The sequence below is a fragment of the Varroa jacobsoni genome, unplaced genomic scaffold (assembly GCF_002532875.2).
Source record: "Varroa jacobsoni isolate VJ856 unplaced genomic scaffold, vjacob_1.0 scaffold_281, whole genome shotgun sequence".
NCBI lineage: Eukaryota > Metazoa > Arthropoda > Arachnida > Mesostigmata > Varroidae > Varroa > Varroa jacobsoni.
The window spans coordinates 70322-93262 of record NW_019213183.1 but is presented as its reverse complement, the minus strand read 5'-3'; the positions used below and the strand labels follow the sequence as shown (position 1 = coordinate 93262).

The window sequence follows — 22941 nt, the reverse complement described above, 5'->3', positions numbered from 1 at the left end:
CAGACACAGAATAGAAGTATATGTGATTAAAAATAATTGTTCATTATTGCAAGGCAAAGCAAACAATATAAACTAGACGTTTAACGTATAAAAATATAAAAATACCATCCAATGCTAACCATATCATTCGATATGTGATGTATTGAAGGCCAGACGTGTGCACCACCCGAGATTTTTTTGTTCGGTCCTCTTTAGCGTAACGGTAGTTCTGACGATTATAAGGCACGACCTTCATTAGATATTGTTTCGCATCCGTTATGATATCGCTCGCTGTTGCTGTCATTTGCGTCACCTTTTTTCAAACGGTCGTTGTCGTCTGAGGAGAGAGGCAAAGTTGAGGGTGGGGATGTGCAGAGGGGCTGGGCGACCTCCTCCTCGCGAGCGAGCGAACGAACGACTTGGCTCGCGACTGCTCGTGTCGTCTAACCAGCGATACAGCGGCAGCCCCAACATGACGGTGAAAGAGGCAATCGGGCTCTGTTGAAACAGACAGGGCCACAGTCGAAGATAGCGCGAGATGAATGTCTACGCTCAATCGAACTTGTGCGACAACGATTTTGTTGTTCTCTAGGGCACTTTCTATAGGCAAGCTGAGCTGCGTTGTAGTCAACAACGTCTTCGGATCGTTCGGTTATTGTCTTCGGAAAGCAGAAGCCTACGCAGGTTTCCTGAGACCCCGAAGTACGTTCTTCGAGCATTTTTCCTTGAAGTACAATTCTTTTTTTACTGAAAACCAGTGGAGTTGTGCTAATAGTTCAATAGGTTGAGGATCGATTAAACAGCAAACGAAGCATGACGGATGCGCACTACAAAATGTGAACTTTTCGAAGCCGCTAGTAACGCTCGAGGGACCCTTTCTTCGTGTGTAACTTTTACGAAGCATCGGGTTGTACATTATAATGCCTGGAAGGCCCAATTTTAAATGTGCAACGGTTAATTAGCTATAATTAACGTCTATGTTATCAATAAAACGCGAAACAATATTATTGAATCACGATACGATGCTAGCGTCATGCAAGCTTGTGATTACAGTAGGATTACGTGGAGACGAAGCCGCTTTTCCTGTTAATTTGTTTAACTGTAGTGTGTCAATCCCAATGTTAACACTGTAGTTAGTGATGTCGTGCTGATGTCATCTGATGCTTGACTTCGATAATCATTATGATCTCAAGCGCACTTGAGAAAACTTCCAAGCGCGTTGGCGCGCGTGATCGGACCTCGTCCATTCGTACCGCGGCCTCGTCACTTAGTCATTCTACGATCAGTGCCGACCATCATATATTATCGAACATTGGACAGCTGGTCATTCTGGAATCGAAAACCAGTACATGATCATGGAAGATCCAAAACCTTCTAGGATCATAACATGTGTATTCCGTGTTTTCGAAGCCGACATATGCACAGACGGAATTAGCGAATCACATCGGGGCTCGTATAGCCGGGTTTGATATGTGGCGCGCGGTTGAAGCTCGGTATGTAGCTATAGAGTTTTACTCAAAGCACTACAGTGGTTTATCGGCTGATCAAAGCTGTAGCTTCAAAGAGCAGATGATGACTTCCAGATGCGTTCCACTAAGATGGCACAGATGGCAGTTTCAGCAGTTCGAAGATCGGCTCTGGCATTGCTAACGGGATTCTGGTTAGCCTTAGTGATATGGACACCCTCCAATGGCGATCTATTGGTGTTGCAAAGCAAAAACTTAAAGTTAGTTGATGACAATGGTCTGCGCGGCACGAACTCTGCGTTTGCCGGCAACTTTCCACAACAGAACAAATCACTGATAGCTAAGCATGTAATTACCGATGTCGATATTGCACGATTGCGACGGAGAGCCTTACCGTTAACCGAACACGGTCAAGAGAACTCCTCGGAGAGGCATCGCATTGGGGAACCAACGTCTTTTCGTCGTCGGAAACCAACCCAAGACAATCGGCGTGACGATAGTACCCGTATAGCTCCTCGTAAGGTCAAGGACGATATTCTCCGAGTGAGGGATGCTTTGCAAGCACAAATATCTACGACGAGGGTTCTGCTCGACAAAACGCATGACGAAGCCGGCAGGTATACAGGAAAGCCAAAACAATTCGTAAGAGAAGTAAATCTCACCCAAGAAAGATCCGACGAAGAAAGCAGTGACAGTAACATCCTTGACGAGGTGTTTATTTCTGTTAAAACGACAAAAACTAATCATCGAACACGGTTGCCTCCAATACTTCAAACATGGTTTCAACTCGCACGAAATCAGGTTTGTCGTATTTAAGGCCTAAAAGTCTTAAGGCAATTGAAGATCCTTCATTTCACATTTCAACGAAGAGCAGATTTAGTCATGACACTCGTTTGACCTAAGATAATTCCTACAATCCTATAATATTAAGTGATAATGTCGCAAAGTTCAATAGTTACAACGTCACTACTCTGGACATTCAAGTGGTTCTGTTAATTAACCTAACCTAACCTAACCAGCCTGAGATATGGTTAGAAATGTATCAAACGAGTCTCTGTTATAAATCAGTCTTTTTTATTAGGACAATTCACGCATTTCTTACTGCTTTAACAAATTTGGATGAATACCCTCCAACCGTCCGAAAATTTATATATATATATATTGTTTAGGATATAGCATTGTTCCATGTAGATCTATAATTAAATCTAGTTCTGATATTAACACGATATAAATAATAGAAATTCAAGTTCTGATAATAATTCCTACATCTTTTTTGGCTGATAGTCAAATTTGCCAGATCTCGTTACGCTTTGTTGTGTTTACTGAGACAGCCATTCGTTTCCAAATTATTTATTTCTGTTTTTGCTATGATGTTGAAATCAGCTCTCAAACACAAGTCACAATTACATACAGCGTCGACATAGTATGTTTAGAAAGGCGTCTCGGTATGAACATACAGATTTCTCGTACTTTCTCGTATTCATTGAAACCAATCTAAAAAAAAATCTCAACTTCTTCAAGGGTTAGAGTCGAACTACACAGTTCGATGGCTCAGGACAATACGTAGAAGTTCTACAATGCAAAATGAATCATACTACTAATCAAACACCCTTGTCCTGACGTTCTTCTTCTAAATGTTTTCTAGCCAATACGGGAGACCAAACGTAGGACTACCCAGAAGGCTTTAGGGGCGTGGGAGTTTTGGACAATATGATCGTTCGTAAACGTAGCTGACGCTGTAGCGTCAAAAATAACGGAAAATTTTCGGAAAGCTTATGTTGCTCAAGTTTATTATTTGTTTTTTTTTTTTCGAAGATGTCTGCACCAACCTATTTCGTCAGAAATATCGATGCGAGAAGGATTGTTTAGGGGCGAAATGTTTAGGTCGTCACCTTTTAAATGATTAATAAAAATCGTTCCAGTATAGGCAAAATTGCCCTGCACGCATAGTGGGCATTATAGAAAAAATACGTGGACGGTTGCCAGTGTTTTATTATACGCTGATGTACTTGCGTTAATCCTTGCGGTTACAGTTTCTTATCGAATCAAATTTAGATAGATTTTGTCAAAGCTTACATTTAGCTTTCTAGATGAGGTCGAGCCATATGGCACAATGCAATACGATCGAGGTAACTTTCTGTCTGCTAATCAATGGACTGTGTGTACAGATTCGTAGACACGTTTTACGATAGAAGTCTAGCTTGGCCTCAGCTCTTACGTTAGGGTAATTTCATTACCCGGGTTACGAGCAGATGAAGGATTCCTTTCAAACTAATTCGAATTAGGCTATATTGGAAAATGTCCCACTATGCAAATTCTATCTAAATCATTTTTATTTCTCAAGCTACTCGTCGCTACTGTCGGTTTTGCAGCATCATGGCGACGCTTTATTTTTCTAATTTTCGAAATTCGTGAGTAGTCGTCCATTTTGGACACTGTTGGGCACCATCTCTCCCAACTGATAACGAAAGCTTTTCTAGCTAGATTATGAATTAGCTTAAATCTCATTGTCGTCGTTGCTGTTTATCTTACTGCTTTGACTATGCTATATACCAAGTTTGGCTGCCTTTTTGCACCTCTCTTGCTAAACGTTGATTTATTCTGTAGGTTCGTAAACTGGATAAAGGCAAGAACAATTCCTGCGGAGAAATATATGGCTACTGCTGTCCACACAGTTTTTGTTTCATTCAAAATAAACATAACTGAAGAAAAAATATAGCGAAAGAGATAGTATCATATGTAACAACGATCCGCCATTTATGTCGTAGTAGCAAATAGGAAGAAGCTAAAAGGCAGCAGAAATACAGAGCCAAAATGAACCATCTCAATACCGTATTCTTGCGCTTTCTTTCGAAGTTTGAGTCGAAAGGTCGCCAGCGCAAAAGGGAAAACGGAATTTTTTATGTAGCGCGGCATCAACTGATTGTACACTACCGCCTACAACCAAAGCCTTCTGTTAGGGTAAACCTTTTTGTGTAATGCTATTTTTAAGGAGAAGGAGAAGAAGGACGGTAACATTGAAATGGAATTAATTCGAATCTTTTCCACGAAATGCTCATATGATTTGTACATTGCTCCTCAGAACTGGTATTTCTATTCTCTACAGCCGTCCTGCCGATCTGCTAAGGTACACGTTAGGCGTAGATTCAGCAGGGTAGTGTTTTTTTTCTTCATTAAATTTGACAAAAATCATAAAATTTAAACCTAGACGATATATGTATGTATGTATAGACACCCGTTTGGCATGGAACAAGAAATGAGGGAACATTTTAAAACGGCCAGTTAATAATTCCGGGCATCAGCATAAAGATATCGCATCACGCTTGCTAACGAACTCCTCTCGAATAGTTATGTTTAGAAAACGTAACGATGGCACAAGGGTCATGGCTTTTTCTGTCGTGTATTTGTGGGTGTCGCGCGTCTGTACCGCCGCAAGCAGATATCATTTCTAATCTAGCCGTGTTTGCATTGAGCCTATTCGTTTCAACATGCAGTTGGAAAAAGAAGGGAATCACGCTACACTAGGAGTGCGGCTGATAGCAGTTGTCGCTACTGGTTCTACCGTTTTTCGTGTTGTTGTTGTTTTCATATCCGATATAGTGCGGTCGGCTGATTAAATCTTTTGACCGTCCGTCTGCGCACTTCAGTCTAGTTCACGTCATAACGTGACACTGTGACTCGATATAATGGGACGGCGTTGACGCTCATCGGATAGCCGGACGCAGGGAGGTAGCGGCAACTAGAAAAAGGGATTTGTTGTTGTTAGGATCTCTATAGCATGGTTGTACCGGCTGCGTAATGGCTAGTCGCATTAATAGCGCCAGTCACATCACTGCTATCGGAGGTGGTTCTTATGTTGGAGCTTAGACGAGGAAGATGCTAATTATTTTCTTAGTAATTTAAACACAATTATATTTCATCGTTTTACTGAACTGTATGATATCAGTCTGTGTATGAGCATAACGTCAAAGGTTTTTAGGTTGATACGCGCATACAAGTAGACAAACCCCAGCTGTATTTAACAGTTGCTATAGTCGGAAGATATATACTACTCAGGACTGCTCTTTTGGACCCATTTGTTGTTTTTTTTTTCTACTCAGTGTATCTGAACGCTCTAGCCGGCAAAAACCGGCAAGCCTACAAGAGACTAGGGCCAGTTAAGATTGCATTTGCTCAACGAAAGCGATGTCATTAAGGATGGTTGTTGTTGTTTATTTAATCCTTAGTAGCCTGTTCCTAACAGAACTTACGACTGAGAGATTAATACGTTCGTGTGACGCATGAGAAATAGAGGAACCTTCAGAGTCAAAATATAATATTCTGCTCATTTACGTTCTTCCCTGGACTAGAAAACTGTCGGTTCTCGCTAGCAACTCATTGATCTTAAGTATCACAATATCAACGGTATTCACTGCGGGACTGTAAAAGGTGCTGGCTAGCCAGTGACCGCCAGCGGTGCATTGGAAAGACTTTTAAAACGACCTGTTTCTTGAAGGAATCCGACAGCGTATCGGTCGGCACCCAGCATATGCCAAGTCTAACCGGCAGAATGTGTTGTAGTCGTTGGTTTTCGAAATACGGTCTTAAGGATCAACACTGTGTTCTTCCTAGCATGCGGAATAAACGCGATTCTGGCGCGCATCGACCAACGTTTTCTCGAACAGAACTTAGCACGACAACGCTATAGGTTTTAAAGCCTGCCTGCCTGCCTGTCTACCACAATGGCCCGATTGCTGATAAGAGAGGCCACCGTTGTTGTTGTTGTGGTGACTACCAAGTTCTTCCACTTAGAGCTAACGTCGTAGATGCGTACGCGTGTATAGTTCGTGCGCTAGACGTGGCGATCAGCAGTTACGCGGTCCCCTCGTATGATTCTTATTTAAGGACGAACGAAAAAGGCCACTAAATAGCCAAGAAGAGGCACAGACTTATCGGTAGTAAACTATATATCAGTTTTTTGCTCTAAATGGTTTCGATAAACCTGTTTACTATGGGTAGTTTACACGGGGGAGGAGGATGCATTATTCAAGTAAACGTCTAGATTACGGAATTATCCATGTCGAGAAATGAAGCAGAAAACGAAAAGGAAGACAACAATTAAGTGTGTATTTGTAATTGGTCGAAATGTACAAGGATCGTTATGTACGTAGCATCCGACCTAACGGCACACGTCGCTGTATTCATCGCGTGGTGATTGTTTTCTATGGTGACAAAAGTCCGTCGTACAGAACCTGTGATCTATAGATCCTCTTTTGTAATACGTGTACGCTGTTACTATGAAAAATTCCGTGTTCCGGTGTGCATATCTATGTAGAATTCGATAGCTTGCTATTACTACGATAATAGTCAAAAAGGTACAAACAACAGATATGTTACCTTGCATAAGTTGAAAGCAGATTTGGCCAATGCTTTAGAGCTAAATGTTGTTTCTCTTCTTTTCTTGCAGACATATTTCTTTAGTGACACTGACGATGGTGAAATCGCACGGGCCAGTGGTAAGTACGTTAGCCCAGAAGCTTGGGTTTGTTTAGGAACGGATACTGCTCCTTTTGATCTACAAATAACCTTGATTGAGTGGTAGCTGTCGCTAGCCGGTCTTTTCATTTTTCAACGTTAGCTCAAATATGCATATGATCTGCTACTCGCTTATTTCGCACGTACAAGTTTAATCGGCTGAAACTTAAGGTCTTTCAGCCAGAAAGTTGTGCTCATACCGTGCAGGTAGATACATTTTGCTTCTATGCTCTTGGCTATATATATATATATTGAAAGTTTGTTGCTGCAAGACGGCTACGCAATACGGCGTACTTATTTCGTAGTTACTGCATATTCTTTTACGATTAATAGTCCCTTGATGATTTTTTCTATTCGGATTACAGTTAAAACTTTTTATTGATAGCATATATCTATCTAAGTCTGTGAGATCGGTTTCTTTATTGAGCAGTGATCGCCATTCCTAGATTATCCATTTCTCCCCTTTGTCTTCTCCCCGTTGCTTCGAGATATTTTTCTGGCATAGACCTCGACACACACGCAAACATATATACATATATCCAGAAAAACAGCCCAGATGATCAATTTCATATAGAAAACGAACACTAATCCTTACGATGGGCATTCGCTGATGGATGTTGTCCTGAATCCATTCGAACGATACAGCAACACCTATGTTCGAGCCGTGTCTTTTGCTCTTGCTTTAATCTTATTAATTTAATAATATTTCCAGTTTTTATTCATACTTCAAAGCTAAGTTATGCCAATGTATGTTTGGTGTTTCCTCAACTTAGTTATTAATCAGCCATCCTTCTCGGGCTTTCATTGGGCAAATTCAGTCACCTGAAATACAATAGTAATTTAAAAAGAAAATTAATTTTTTATTTAAATTTGGTTCGTTCATTTATCCGATTATGGAGAATTACATGCTGAGTATTACAGGTATAGATGAAATATATAACGAACGTTTTGTATCTAAATTCTTCATATAAAAATGAAAACAGATGACGGATTTAGCCTTAAGGACGCCTTTTTTAGTTCCGAAATAGAACAGAAGCGGCAATAGCACCGACTGTAGTGCAAGTAACAGGCTTTTTACGAACAGTCAAGATATATCTGTTATATCTGAATGCGTAAAACGTTAACAGGAAGAGGGTGAGTTAGACATTGGTCAAATAAAAGCTTATTTTGGTGTATGACAAACTGAGACCGGTGTTCCGCTTGTACTATCGAATCAAACTGACTCAATAGCAAAAGAGACGGAGACAACAAAAACGCGTTATGCGATTTCGCTGGTATCTTATAAGATCAGTAGAACTGGGCATATAGAAATACAATTTGTTGCATCAGAAGTTGGGGCCAAGTGCTTGGCCGGACAAGTCGATGGTCCAGTTATGAAGAACAATCCCATAATCTAGATAACGCATATGTTGCAACACAATTTCTCATTCGTTTTAATTATATTTATAGCGGCGTACATTGATTGTAAATTGTATCTTGTTTTGCCTCTACTTGTCTGCATAGACTTAGCATACTGACCTAGGCAAATTTTAACATGTCTTGTATTTATTTAAAATTTGTTTCCCTTTGCGAAGGAATGGATAAATGGAAGATTCTCGTAACTAACTGTTACACGTGCTTTTAGTATAGTTTATACCACGAGCATCCGTTGAATTTTTTCCCTAGGGAAATTCTTTCGTTATTTATTTATCCTAAATCACAATAAACTATTGACTACATTGTTTAGCGTGTTAGTGTACATGCCCATACTGCTTACAATGTAAGATCAACCTTATGCATGTCACAAGATCATCTTGATTTATTTCACGTAAATTTATTTTTTTTCCATTTGCCGGGCCAACTCGTGGTGAATGACCATCTACTTCGAATGTTGATTTAAAAAACGTTTCTTTTTAAGTAATTTCAGCTCATATAATTTATGACACTCTGTTGCCCTTGTCAATACGTTGTTTCTGATATATATATATCGTGCTATTTTTATATTTCTACTTTCAGGTGGCCACTTGGTGGTAACAGGCTGCCCGATCGGTCACTCTCGGCGAGCTCTAAGCTGTAAAATGAACTCTGAATTCGACGTGTTTGCCGCCAGCAACCGCAGTCAAAAAAAGTGAGTCCAACAACGACTTCGGATCGACGTTCGTTCTACCTACCTATGGATTTCGTTTTCGATTCATTGTCTAGTATTGCTTCGAATGGTAATAGCAGTAACACGGGATAGTACTACTATTATCAGAGACTTACTGTAACGTTAACAACCTCTGGCCCTCACGGTCAGTTGTGCAGCTATGAAGTGGGCACGCAATCGCATGCTACCATCCTACTGGTAAATGCCCTCCAGCAGTCGCCGTTTTTCACAACCCCGTCGTCCGCCCCTGCCACCATCTTTTTTTTCATATCGTTGCCTTTAAGCATTACTTCAACCGCAACCAGCCGGCCAATCGGTCCCGAATCGGCCTGTGTGTATAGTCATGCAGCCTGATTCTTGCCCAAACCCCTCTGCGCCTCGCGTTGATCTTTACCATCAGCGCCTTGGTTACTGGGTCCCGGTTTGAAAAAATCCGTGAGAACCTTACTTGCGCTAGGCTGTAAGGATCTATGGTTAGACGGCAGTCGTAGTAGCAGCAGCAGCAGCAGCAAGAAAGAAGCATATAAAGGAGAGAAAAGTAGATAAAGGCGAGAAAAATAGGTTTCCAAAAGACGAGAGCGAAAACATCGTAAAAGCACTACGGCTTTTTCTAGGAAGCCTGCGCGACATTGGCTTCTGGTGCCATTGCGGTCATCGTGCGATCATCCTGTCATGGTTGGCATCCCAGACCGACCAGGCTCCCAAAAATGAGATTGGCGTAAAAGGAGGTGGATACAAGGGCAGGAAGTCTAAACTTCGCGCCACGAGAACTCTTTGTCATACTTTTCGTCTATTTGTTTTTCATCGTCGAGTTTCTATGGGACGGCGGCAGAGAGCCAGACTCAAAACACATAGTATATGGAAGCAGAAGGAAAAAGGAGGAAGCCGGACGTTGAGAGATATGGGACTGTGCTTGTCGTGCCGTTGAATTTTCACTTGTTTGCACGAACGGCGTTCCCCTTCTACGAGCTTCGTTGTGTCGTGTTTATGTAAGCATTTCTGTTGCTGTTGCTACTGCAGCGCTTGTCCATTTTTGCTTGGTTAAATCTACCGTTGTTATTCAAAGTTGTCTTTACTCGCGCTCAGGGTACCCTTTCTCTCGCCCCATTCATCTGCCGTCACAGCTTTTTCTCGATATTCAGGCGCGGATCACCTGGTCAAAGGCCACGTGACGGTAGCTAGCGGTGCGGCAGTGCCTTAGGTAACTGGGGCTCGCGTCTGCAAGACAGAAGGCGTTGTATTAATTAAGCCTGTTTTAAAAATAACAAACTCATATACGGAAAGAGGAAAATAAAGGGCTCATTTGCACCACATATAGAAGCTATATATCGTATTATATAAAATATAGGGATAAGTTTCTCGATGTAAACGTTGCAAAAATTGGTCCGCTATTGTGCTAAAGTTTATGTGAATTTGATTATCTACAGACTTCCATTGCGCTTAATAAAATGGCATTTCTTTACTCTCTTATAACTTTTCACCGTTTATTTACAATAGTTATGTTTTATCATAGTCGTTTTGAACTGTGGTTTGATTTTCTTTGATACGGAGACCAGGTTTCTTCATCAGTCAGTTTTATGACTGTTTTCCATGCTCCATGTGTCAGATCTAATGTGTAAATTTAGAAAAAGAATCTATACGCAAATAAGAGGGGCGAAAAATAGAAAATTCTAACCGGCTTTTCGTGGCCACTGTGTCTAACGGTGATGAACCGTTACTTATATAGATGATTCTTAAGTATATGTGAAAAGTAGTTTAACTAGAAAAATGAACAGGAATCCTATGCACCCTTTCTAGTTTAGCCTTAATCACAGTCTCAAAGCACCCGGCAAGAGGAAACATTTTTTATTTGGTAATTCTCTTAATTAGGTGGTGGTGTCACTTCGATGACGATAATTACGTAAATGTGCCTGCGCTGGGCAAAGTTCTAAGACGTTACGATTCTTCGCGCGTCTGGTACCTGGGTAGAAACTCCATTATGAGGCCGATCGATCTTAACACCAAAGACTGGGTAAGTACTTGACAATTTTCGGTTGTTGGTAAAGAAACTGTGAAGAAACTCTATATTAATTAATGTACTTTTGTGAATCTCTCTGAAGGGCAAATTCTTTTGGGTTGTTCCTCCGTCTAATTAACAGTGGACAGTTTACATTTGGCGAAGTTACTATATTGAAAGCACGCGGTCACATTTGTATAATAAGTTATAAAGAAAAGTTGAAAACGGAGTCGTCAAACTATAAGTATTCGTACCATATGGTATTAGGTATCGTGACACACTACTACATCGTTAATGCCTGTTTGTCCATGAGCTTTAATCCAGGTTTTTTTTTTTTCTAATTATAGGGGTCAGTTCGGTTCCGTTTTGCGACAGGTGGTGCAGGATTTTGCATTAGCCGCGCGTTGTCCGACGCACTGGTGCCTTACGCATTGTTAGTAGCAACATGCTTTGATAAGTAGATAAGTAAATATTGAAAGTCAGCTCAGAGGAAAATACCGTTCTGATCACTCTGCCAGTCTGCAACGTTTTGCAACATATGAAATACATTTGCCTGAGAGCCTCAACTATCTATTAAGTTCATTGGCATATAACATCGAGGGGCTGTTCTTCACTTTTATCGAACAAAGTAAATTTGGCTCGTTCATTTTTGAAGTTATGTTCTGTTGCAAAGATAACAGCAAGACAACAAATAAAATACATCAGTAGCTTCTGTTATCCGACTACGAAAAAGAGGATCGGTCTTCACCTCGCTTGTAGAATCGTGATCTTCTGTATATTTCTGCTCAGCTCTCCTGCTGCTTCTGTGATGCGTTTGCTGCGTTCCTCTCGTTCTTCGTTTTCTGCGCCGTACAAAAAAAGCCTTCGTTCGCACGCGTATCAATCGCTCTATCGGATTACACGCGATTACGATTTTCGTCGATGATGAGCGGAAAAAAGTTCTCTCTTGCACTTCTCTTGCTTCACTCTTGCGACTCTGAAAAGGATGTAGCGATTCACAGCACTGAATATCCTGTATTTCTGTTGATGGAGTAGACGTTCATGGAAACATAACTTAAACGAAAAGTTTGCTTCTATTTCTTTCCATTGATGAATCATAGACGTAGAATAGGAGCGAGCTAAAAAAACATATATATATATATATATATATATTTCGAACGTCAAACACCATAACTTTTAGTTAAACGTTCACACTTTTGAACCAGAAAGATGGACGCACGCTTACCCCACATATTATCCCACCTCAAAAAAATGCACTGTCTTGTAGAATATTTTCGATGCCGTTATGAACGCCCCACGAAGCACTATCCTCGATGAGAGGACAAACATCGGTACTTGAAAAATGGGCCCTTCCCGCGAAAAAACGTTGAAAGTCTTTTTTTACCATTGTTGAATTCTTCTGTCGTGTCCTGAACAAGGCCGCACTTAATGTGGATTATTTCTAAGAAGATCAGGAGAGATCATCTGAAGATGGCTATGTACGTTCCATTTGGTATCGAATAATTGGCCGCACTGTTTGGCCCCTTTAGACCTTGAGCCAAAACATCAGATCATGTTTGGTCTATCTCCATAAACTGTTCTCCTGTTAAGCCATACCCCTCACACTGTCTCTTCGTTCTGCGTTGGCGGCACCGGCGATGTTTACCTCTGACAGAATTCTGTCTGATGATAAAGAAGGAGCCCTCGGTCAGTTCCCTGCTTGACCGCAACACTTTGCCTTGTATACAGATATAATGCTCTCCACGCGCTTGGAAGAGCAGGTAGCTAGCTATCAGGTGAGATTATCGCGCTTTAAAATTCCACAGCTGTTTTGTTCGGGCACTTTATTCTTGTGGCTGGATCAGCTCGTCTGTTTAGACGGGCTGATTCCTCTTCATTGAGGCCGCGGCGCCCGTGCGGTATGCCAGTGGTATTTTTTGTCGGCAGTATCTATCTGCCTATCTATTTAAGTGGCATTGTCGATCTCACGCTGCACGTCCGCTGGTCGCGTGGACTTTCCGATACGCTACTAATCGAAATGGCGTTGTTACACTGCCAAAGTCTGCTGATGAAGAAAAGGTTTTTCATCAATGCTGCCTCCTTTCTGTCTCTGCCTTTTCTGTTCGTAATCTTTGGCGTTGCTACTTGTTTATCCGTTTGGAGTCGGAGTCAAAATGGCCTGCGGCTTTGGCGGCTTGTCGGGTGCGAGCCAAGAGCTGTGGTGCGAACAAAACAAGGAAGAGCATGGGTCGAGGTACCGAGAAGAGCAGCGCAGTAAGAAGATACAGAAAAGGTAGAAGACAGGGCCTCATGGAATGCTTGCAAGACAAAGGCTGTGGAACGATCAGCATCAAACACCGCTAGCCTCATCAATAAAAACTACTAACACCAATGACAACAACACCAGCTAGCCATCAGTCAACGAAACAACATCACTCACTATTCATGCATCAAAGTCAATTAACTATCGGGATCAATCGACCTCGAACTTAAACAAGCCAAGTGGCCTGTATCGTATACGTATGTCATGCGGAGGTTTATAGGAACCACCTTAAGCAGTTAATGTGCTTCTATGGGATGACAGAGTGTTCAGACGAAGTCGCACAAGATCGAGTTTTCAGAAAGCGGATAAGCCCAAGATTAAATATTAGAGCAATAAAGAAGTGCCAATAACAGCAGAAAACGTATACGGACACAATGATGGCACGGATAGATGACGCCAACGGCTCTCAAGTTTTATTCGGGTCGGGGTTTTCGTCGATAAACAATGCTAGACAACGGACTACGATCAATATAATATAATGTGGTAGATTAAACACAAACAGATACAGTCATTAAAGGAATAATACCCTGTTCGTCTGTCTGGGGGCATCTAAGTTAATAATGGCTCGAATTAAGACTTATCAAGTTGATGGGCCACTGGCCAAGACACTTAAAGCTTAAGCCGTTTGTACGTCTTTGAATAAATAAAACAAAATATATATAATAATCCTATTCGAATAATAGGTTGTTTCCAATATTACAAATTTCACTGCCATAATGATTTAATGTAACGCGCGTATGAGTACCAGCTATCTAATATTTACTAGAAGAATATAAGTTGTTTCATTGACCGCTTGTGTTGTACGCCATATAAGCCATCTATTTCAAGAGCATTCACTGTTATTTCAGCGCGGGTCGTTTAGCCCAGCTCTCGGATCGGATCCGTTTACCAGACGACGTCACTGTGGGCTTTCTAGTCGAGGTAAAGTTTTGTTTTCTGATCCGAGTCAATAATGTTTTATCAGACCCCTAATGTAAATTTTATTACACGAAATCTGCACTTATTGACTGGGCAAATAAAAAAAAAAAGAATAATATTGCGAACCTATTAAGCATTTTATATATTGTACAAATTTGTGTACAATAAGTGTCTATCGATGTTTTCGTTCTCATAAAAATTAGAGTGTACGTCCTGAATGGTGAAATTAACCGCAAGGCCATCTGCTCAAGTAACTTGTTATTATATCACGTGTTTGCCCCTCTAGCGCGAAGATCAGCTGAGTGTTTTCTATAATAGGTTCCAGCTCTGGCACGAGAATGTCTACGCAGCGCTAGCTGTAAAAATATTTTCCGGGATACTTTTATAGTGTACGTTCTATGTGTTCCTAACGCGTTTCCAAAAAGCCAGTTGCGTAGCCCTGCTGGCGTATTCATTTGTAAGCGCTTAGCTTTTTTTTTTTGTAACTGATGAAAACGTTAATTTTCTAATTATAGGTAATAGTGGGGGCGAAGCTCACGGTTGTACCTGGATTCCATTCTCATCTAGAGGAAATGAAGCTTCTAGAGGGTCCTCTCAAAGATCAAATAAGTTTGAGTTATATGAAGAAAAGGAAGAATTTTGTTGGGCTTGAACAGCGTTTACCAAACGACCCAACTAGGTGAGCCCAGAAATGCACATCTATTATGTAAAGAAAGATTCGGGCTATCCTTATAAATATGAATATCCGAAAGATACTCTAAATTTGCTAAAAACGATTCTTGAATAGCTGGAGGAATTAACGGCACAATGTCTATTATTTGCAGCGAACGTCTCTAGTCGTTTTGCAAACACTGTTAATTGTACGCGCGTCCTGTACAATATAATCTTCCTTAAAAATAAACACTTTTTTAATCATCTGAACATTTAATCACGCATTGTATTATACATTTTCGTATGTGGATCTTTCGTATGATGTAAAAAGCGGCACGGAAGGAAGCAAGGAGCCAAATACGGGATTCGATGGTGCTTCGGATATGGTCAATAGAATAGATATGACGTAAGCTATGGATACGTCAAGTCGACTTCTGATAAACGGTTCCAATATTTGACATTTTCAGATTCATTTCTATCCATTGCGTGCTTTTTCCTTCGGAGCATCTCTGCACCCGACTGCAAGCGAAACATAGTAACTAACGCGTGACGGCTGTCTCTGTGAAATAATAACATCTGCGCTATGAACAGCTCACCTTTCGATAATGATAGTTCCGAACTTGAATTGTTATCGATTTATTACAGTTAAAAATTAGTTAATATGATAATAAATAATTGTTATTTTTAATTAAATTTATGATATTTCAATTATTTCATAGAAATGGCTCGTGGCCAGCCAACTAAACAATGAAATGGAGTCTACTGGAGAAGAGTCTACTAAACGATCAGGATGGCTGGCTATTGATTGCATCACGATAGAAACGAAATAGTTGAATTTCCAAAAAATATATTAATTTCGCTGCCGTTGCGTTCGCTAACTTACGTACCGTCTCAATAATACAGCAGTAAAAACGTGCCAGTCGTCAGGTACAGGAAACAGGAGAACATGACTCTCGTTTTTTGCTACAATCAGCTATCTGTTGTTATCATCGTCGTCGTCCTCACTACCATCGTTAACTATTACTGTGTTATTTGTGTGAACAACGTGTACGTATCTCAATGGACAAGAAAGAGTATCGTGAAGGAAAGAAAAGAAAAAAAAAGCCTAAATATCGATTGAGCGTGTGTCTAAGTGATAGTTAGGGGGGTGTAAATATGTACAACTCTTTCTTGACCGGATATTTATCTAGCAGTGGCGCGTTGAATTATGATTTTTTGTTTTAGCGAGCATTGATAACTCTACTAGCAGATTATTTCCTATGAGACACTGTGTATAAAAATGAAAAAATGTTAAAATTTTTCAAAGCTTAGCTTTGCTATGCTATTGAAAGTGGCTCGATGACCTTTTTCCTGTCATCCTAGATGAAAAGAAGCCTTGAGACGTGCAATATTGTAACACATTTTCCTAAAAGGCTTTAAATCCAGCAGAAAATTGCACATTTTGTTTGCACTTATTGTTATTACATACTGTCAGTGTGCCGTCCGTGTTGGTGCCAATTGAATCGGGAGCCATGTCATCCCGGAACGTATGTTTCGTATGTTTTTCAATACAAAAGATAACAAGTTCAAAATAAAATACCCGCGCTGTGTGTTGGCCCCGCGACTTTTAAATTTCGTATCATTTGTACACGTAAGTTACAGCCTAGTTAATGAAAACGTACATGCTGCAATACACTTCCGTAGTACAACAACGCGTGTTCCATTTTGCCTTAATTGTTCTTAACAGATTTTTGATCTTATCATGGATACATTTTCGTTCAAATTTATCCCCAGCCTGGACAGAAACAGCTCGCTGTACCTGTAAAAGAGCGTGACGTTTTAAGGTGTTATTATTTCTATTTTTCTTATACTTAAGTGGACTAATTGCATTGTTAGCAAATCTTGCTCGCTAGTTTGCCTATGAATCCTTCTGAGTCCCATGGATCGGGTGCATCGTTCCTACGTCAATCACGATCAAGTAGCATTGTCGTTCCCTCTAACAACTTGCAACTTAAATATTGATGTTTTCTGAATGAAGAGGCACTAGTTAAAAACAGTGGTACGAATAAACGTTCTAAATAAGGTTGGTTTTTTTTTTGCTAAAAATAATAATAAATCATTCATGCTCCCATTACTGTAGAATTATTGGTGTTATGTACGGTGTTTATATTTTCTGACAAGGTAAGCGTACGTTTATCGACTCTCATTTGACATAATCCTATTTTATCGATTTGAAACGAGACGTTGCGTTTGGGCCTGCAAGGTGATATCGCGAAGTAATGCGATCTCCTTGTCAAACCTGGCCCAATTAATATGCCGTGTTACACTATTAATATGCGTACAAAACGGTCGGCTTTTGTTCACTACAAGGACTTTTCGCTAAAAAAAAAACGTTATTTTAGCCTGCTTTTTAAGGTCACCTACTACCTGTTACCTGCTCGTACGAGAACATGATTCTTCACGCTGTTCAACAAGGCCTGCACCACTACTATACATTCGTTGTCTCCGTGGGAAGTTCACTGGCTATAAGGCCTAACAATATTTTCCTGATCTTTCGCTTCTTCGCAGTTTCGTTGTTTCGCTATGTTTTTTGAGCACCGTTCCTACATTCGTGTATTTTGTGTCCTGTGTTCGCGTCTTAGCTGCGAATTAATTGAGAACTGTGAAGTCTATCGAGAATATTCTGCGTTCTGGGTTGTACTGATGACGGGGCATCTTTCGTGAATTCTATCCCTGTGCCTAGCATTAGATGCCCTAAATTAAAGTGAATCAAGACATCATATGATTCTCTATGTCCTAATACAGTTTAGCAATTTAGGCGAAACACGTACAACAGAGTGCAGTAACAGCATCGTTTCTACACCTTTATTCAACAAATAATATAGACAGACGTTTGCGAATCGAACATAACGAAGTCTATTGTTGAAGTCGATCTATTTCCAGTTCGCCATCCTATCGAAGTGCATCTACAACACGAAGTCGATCGTCGTTTAACGAACAAAAATTAGTATCTGGCGTAACATGTCTTCGGTGTCATTTTAAGCGAAAATGTTATAAACCATAGAAATTTACCTAACTTGACCTGAACTCTAATATAATAATATCGTGCCTTTATCATTATTATTGCTATTCCTTCAACTGCCTTTTACCTTGGAAAAAGAAAATCGTCAAATTCCGTCCGCGCGTCCCGGCAGATGCGCACGGAGCAATAACTGTCAGAGTACACTTTTACACCAGTTAAACTACAACAGTCGTTATACTTTTGCCAGCCGCTTAACTTATCTAACTTACATGTACGTATTGAATATACGGATATAGATTTAAGCTGCTTTCAAGTACAAACATGAGAGTTTTCGATCGCTCGGACTAGCACAAAGCTAGTTGGGACACGGTTTTTAGGTGTGCACTTTTTACAACACTCGTATCTGCTTTCTCTCGAACATAGCCAATCGCTGGGCGACGATCGACAGTGATTAAAGGTAGTGTTGTTAAAAAAAAAAAAAATATTGCAGAAGAACGAAGCCGTACTTCCGAGTCGAAGGCGCCCTACCGATGTTGACGCATAAATTCTCGTAACATCTGTTGCCGCAAGGATCTGACCAGCAGAGAGTCGGAGGGGCTGATCATTTTTTGATTATTGTTCCCTATCTTCGTTTGCCCAACTGCATAAAACGTTGTTTCCACAACACTTGTGGCTACTTTCCATTGGCAGGCAGATTGTAACAGACGGTAAAGTTTCACCTATACTAACGGGCGCGAACGATTATAAAAAGTATACTCAGCCGGTGTATTGGAATGAGGTGCTATTGAAATATATATCTCAATCGTCATAGCAAATACTTCTTCCGAAATACTCCCTTGAGTTATCTCTGGGCATGAACGATTTTTGAGAAAACTCGCTCTCGGCTCGAAAAAATTGATATTACTCACGCTTGCTATTAAAGTTTGTAAGTCTGTATCTAATGAGATTAGGTTGGTATTGGTTTTTTTGATCAAAGAATTTAGGATACAAAGTAAATATACAAGATAAAAAAATAAAATCGTTCTAGTATTGGCGTTCGATGCTACGATGTACACCATCGTAGAAGAAGTTACCAGCAGAAAATCCTATCCCTGGCTGACGGACTTGCTTATAGAAGAAGGCAGAATTGCTATCGGCGGCTGGCCTTAGAACGTCAAGGTTTTTGTGAAACCGTCCGACATTTTCACCTAGCCTACCTGTTAGATTTGATAGAAAACCAGCCACCTGAACAATTCCATCGCCGCCTAAGCCCATGCAAAAATTGTGTATAAGTTTAAAGGCACGTTTGCATTCTAAGCTTACTTGACATGCATGTAACTACGGCTTACCGTTAGTGCACACCAAGTCTACCTTGCTACTTACACAACACGTTACTTTGCAAGCTACTGTAGGTGATTTGATTATTTTTAAGTTGAGGAGTAATGACCTTAAATGTTCCTGCACACATCATTGCAAATGCTGAGACATCTTAGAAAATTATGCCGTCCTTTGCACCGCTTTGTTTCGATTTGAGAACAAACATTATTTAGTGAGCAAAATAGTAACACATTCACTCGGCAGATCAGGCTTGGATTTTCGCAAACTATACATTAAACAGCCCTGACAATGAAGGCAATCACAGAGTAAGCGAAATCGGGCATCGTTTAAACGTGCGGAGGATCGAACGAATATTGGTGGACTTATAATTTCATTCGTGTGATTTATTTGGAAATTTCTAAAATATTCAAAGATTGTATTTACTTAGCTACAAGAACAGGGCAGTGTTTCTTTTTATGTTATTTTCCAAAAAATTCATTTAAATTCGAAAAGTTAACGAACGCGAACGGAACACCGTGTGAGTAAATTTAAGTACAAATCGAATAACACAAGGGTGAACCACGATGACGATCGGATAAGTGTAATTGAAACTATGAGAGTTTTATGTTTCTTTCGAATTACATCTTTAATTTGTCACTCACTGAAGTATTTCTAGACTTTATATGTACAGCTAATTTGGATACTGTTATTATTGGGACATTGAATAGGGTACGAGGTGCATTCATTGAAGGTTTTCACAGTGGGTCCCTTCAATTCTATACCGTAAACGCCAAGTTTAATAGCTGCTTAAATACCATTTGATGGAGTATATCCGAGCTATTAAAATTTGCCCTAGAGATCACTTGCAAGCTTTTCATGAAGAAGGGTGCCATGTTAGACTAAGCAATTATCTGTAATTTATTTGGATTTGGATCGTACGCGCTAAAAGTAAGTTTTATCAAGTAACTCTTGACCCCGTGAAGCTGAATCTTCGAAAGTTAGTGTTAGTATAAGCATTTAACATAACACTTGATTCTTCACTCATTATCGTTGTCACAATAATCGAAATGGCGCAAGATAACGCTGCTTTTGTGCGACGTAAAAACTCTAAGATGCTTGCCGCACCCGGAGGGCTTATCGTTCGACGTTACAGATAACCTGAAAAGTGCTATTTCACTAAACGGATGATTTGTAAGGTACACGGTCGCTTGATAACCTCGAAGGAAAAAACCCTTTTGTATTCAGCGGCTTCTTTCTGCTCGAATTTTCAAAAGCATTAATTGTTTCTTTATCGATTTTTTGCGAATTTATACGAACTACGAGCTAGATCTGTTTCACCAAAATATCAACAGCTTGCGCTAGATTCTCACAGCTTTGACAAGCATGATCTCCATATAGTAGTAGTGCCAATACAATGGCGATGCGTTAAATGAACTGAAAGCTTGAAGAGGTTCGGTCATAATAGCCTGCCCGAAATCAGTGATTCCAATATCAGGGTACCAATAGGATTCCATGAGTTTGCTATTATGTATTTTTTTTTTTGAGATTTGGGCTTTGTCACGAAATTTAAGTTTGGATCGGTAAGTTACCACAAGAACCCGGCACGATCTAGATTGTTTTACGCAACGAAGCTAAAGTGTAAATATATCAAATAATGGCTTAACTGAGCAGAAAGAGCTTTTGATCAAATTATTGGAGATACGAAACTATTCGTTTCGTTAGCGTAAACGTAATTGGTTCAGATTAATTTCTGAAGTCATCTAGCTAGCTGAATGACGTTTGAAGATGGTTATTACATTGTGTACATGATTAAAAAAAATACTAACAATTTCTTCAGAAGACCGGTCTACAGTGGGTCAACGTTAGCCTCGAAGAGAGCACGAAAGCTAGTCTAAAAATTTTGCATTGGATAAATGAATCAGTAGGATTAGGTAATCCGTATATGCCCCTGTAGTAATTTCCCCGTATATTTATTCAGCAGTGTGCGCAGGCCTCATAGCAGTTCAAACTAAATGCCTAAACCGCTCAAATAATCCTTAATGAGTTCATGAGACACTATAAATTCGATAATCCAGTTGTCTGCTATCATACATTTCCAATCACTACTTATAATGAGATTATACCTGCGTATAATTAATACGTATTATTATAGTGAGATAATAAGTAGAATGTTTACCAGGCGCATGGGAATCGAGCAGTTGTTGTAAGAAGTAGACTGAATTAGCCAAATCATTACCTAAACTAGATAAGTTACGAGTCCGCAAACTACTTGTTTTTGTAATTCCGTTCAAGTTCTATAATTCTCAGATTTTATAGTAGTATTCTAAAATCTGGTGTATAATGGCTACAAGCAAACGCTTGCTTAGTCTTATATCTAAACATAGATACGAGAAATGACATCCTGCTACAACTAACTGAAGACATGCAAACCTGCGTAACTAAGTTCTGACTTACACTAACTTTAACGTCACGTCAAGGACAATTAACGAATACAAAAATGGCTCCACGGCGGCATCAACTTCGGTCCCGTTTGGGTCACCGTCAGATGTTTTCGTTCAAGGAAAACGCTAATACAAGCAATGATTAAGTTATTTTAATGAATAGCGAGGCTAAAACCAGACAGCCTAGGTTCTCTTAGCCTAAACTTATTTCATCTAATTTGCCTTACGAACGTGGAACATTAGAGAAAAAAGCCTAGCTCTACATACTTGTAGACTACTGATGCAAACACTGGTGCATATACGCAGGCAGTCGAATGGCTCGAAAATGAAACTGCAGTATCGCAGTGTCTTATCAATTGAACCTGTTGTTACAGCATCAAGCGCAGTGCTGAAACATACCAAGTGGCCCAATAGCCAAACAAGAGACTACAGAATAAGTTATCTAGTAAGATGTCAGGTAGGACAACATAGCCTATTCCGTGTACATGAGTAGGACGTTCTCTTTCCATCTGAAGGGGACCTTCCCTAAAGCCACCTTCTCGCTGCGTCGGCAGTGGAAAGAAGCCAGACCACATTCGGCCGTACGTGACAGCGCACAGATGGGCTTTCCACGATGAGACCCTGAAGATACAACCGTCAAGCTGACCTTCCATACTGATGTCAGTGAGAGTCATCTGGAATTCGATTGAAAGCCATAGTTCGATACGATGGCTCGTTTGTTTTCCGGATCAGACGGAGGCATCTTGACTTCCTGTTCCTCGTCCATCCCTGTTCCCTACACTTTTCCGGCAGGCAACGTTGTAAAGCGATCCCGAAATTCATATGAGCAGTTGCTCCGTCGTTGAATGTGGCATTCACCTGACGACAGCCAGCGGAACGGGTTCAATCGTGGTTCAAGTCTATTAAGCAGCAGGCGAACATAACAGCTATATTGAACATGCGATCGAAGTTGTACTTTAAGCTCAGCTTCAATGATGATTAGCTCTCAATTCGACCATAAAGTTTATCTTTTGAAAACTGTCATTCGTTTACAACGCTTCTTTCACAACTTTGTGCAATACATTTTCAAACCGATCGCCATTTTTGCCTCCATTTTAACACGTGTTGCGTTTGTTGACTTTTTCTTTTCAATTACGCTGTGTTCGACGAAAAATTCAGTAGCCTCTACACACAAATCTGCTATTCTCTTATGGATGTACATATTCTAAATAAAGGTAAATTATATCCCATAAGAGCCGTCAGTTTAATTTCG

At 40.3% G+C, this 22941-nt stretch overlaps 1 protein-coding gene and 1 long non-coding RNA gene across 4 annotated transcripts; one reads left to right on the top strand and one right to left on the bottom strand.

Annotated features, from left to right (window-relative positions):
• The first annotated feature begins 21 nt into the window (after positions 1–21).
• LOC111258969 (fringe glycosyltransferase) lies at positions 22–16562 on the top strand. 3 transcript variants are annotated; one of them, XM_022830590.2, is made up of 8 exons: positions 22–2246; positions 6892–6940; positions 8955–9066; positions 10954–11095; positions 11428–11513; positions 14231–14303; positions 14816–14979; positions 15419–16562. In XM_022830590.2, the coding sequence occupies exons 1-8, from the start codon at positions 1563–1565 to the stop codon at positions 15492–15494; spliced, it is 1386 nt and encodes a 461-aa protein (XP_022686325.1). In that variant the 5' UTR covers positions 22–1562; the 3' UTR covers positions 15495–16562. The 3 variants fall into 3 exon arrangements, with proteins under 3 accessions (XP_022686325.1, XP_022686326.1, XP_022686327.1); XM_022830591.1 differs by lacking the exon at positions 22–2246 and adding an exon at positions 6555–6587; XM_022830592.1 differs by lacking the exon at positions 22–2246 and adding an exon at positions 6628–6660.
• LOC111258970 (uncharacterized) lies at positions 7304–10930 on the bottom strand. Its single transcript, XR_002679334.2, has 2 exons — positions 9201–10930; positions 7304–7781 (listed from the first exon to the last, which is right to left on the bottom strand). It is a non-coding gene; the product is annotated as an uncharacterized LOC111258970 (long non-coding RNA).
• Positions 16563–22941: the final 6379 nt, after the last annotated feature.

Bases quoted from the DNA above. Each gene is read 5' to 3' on its own strand.
- LOC111258969 (XM_022830590.2), top strand. From the start codon at position 1,563: ATGCGTTCCACTAAGATGGCACAGATGGCAGTTTCAGCAGTTCGAAGA. The intron at 11,096-11,427 runs GTAAGTACTTGA...TTCTAATTATAG, and splicing joins ATCTTAACACCAAAGACTGG to GGGTCAGTTCGGTTCCGTTT. The intron at 14,304-14,815 runs GTAAAGTTTTGT...TTCTAATTATAG, and splicing joins CTGTGGGCTTTCTAGTCGAG to GTAATAGTGGGGGCGAAGCT.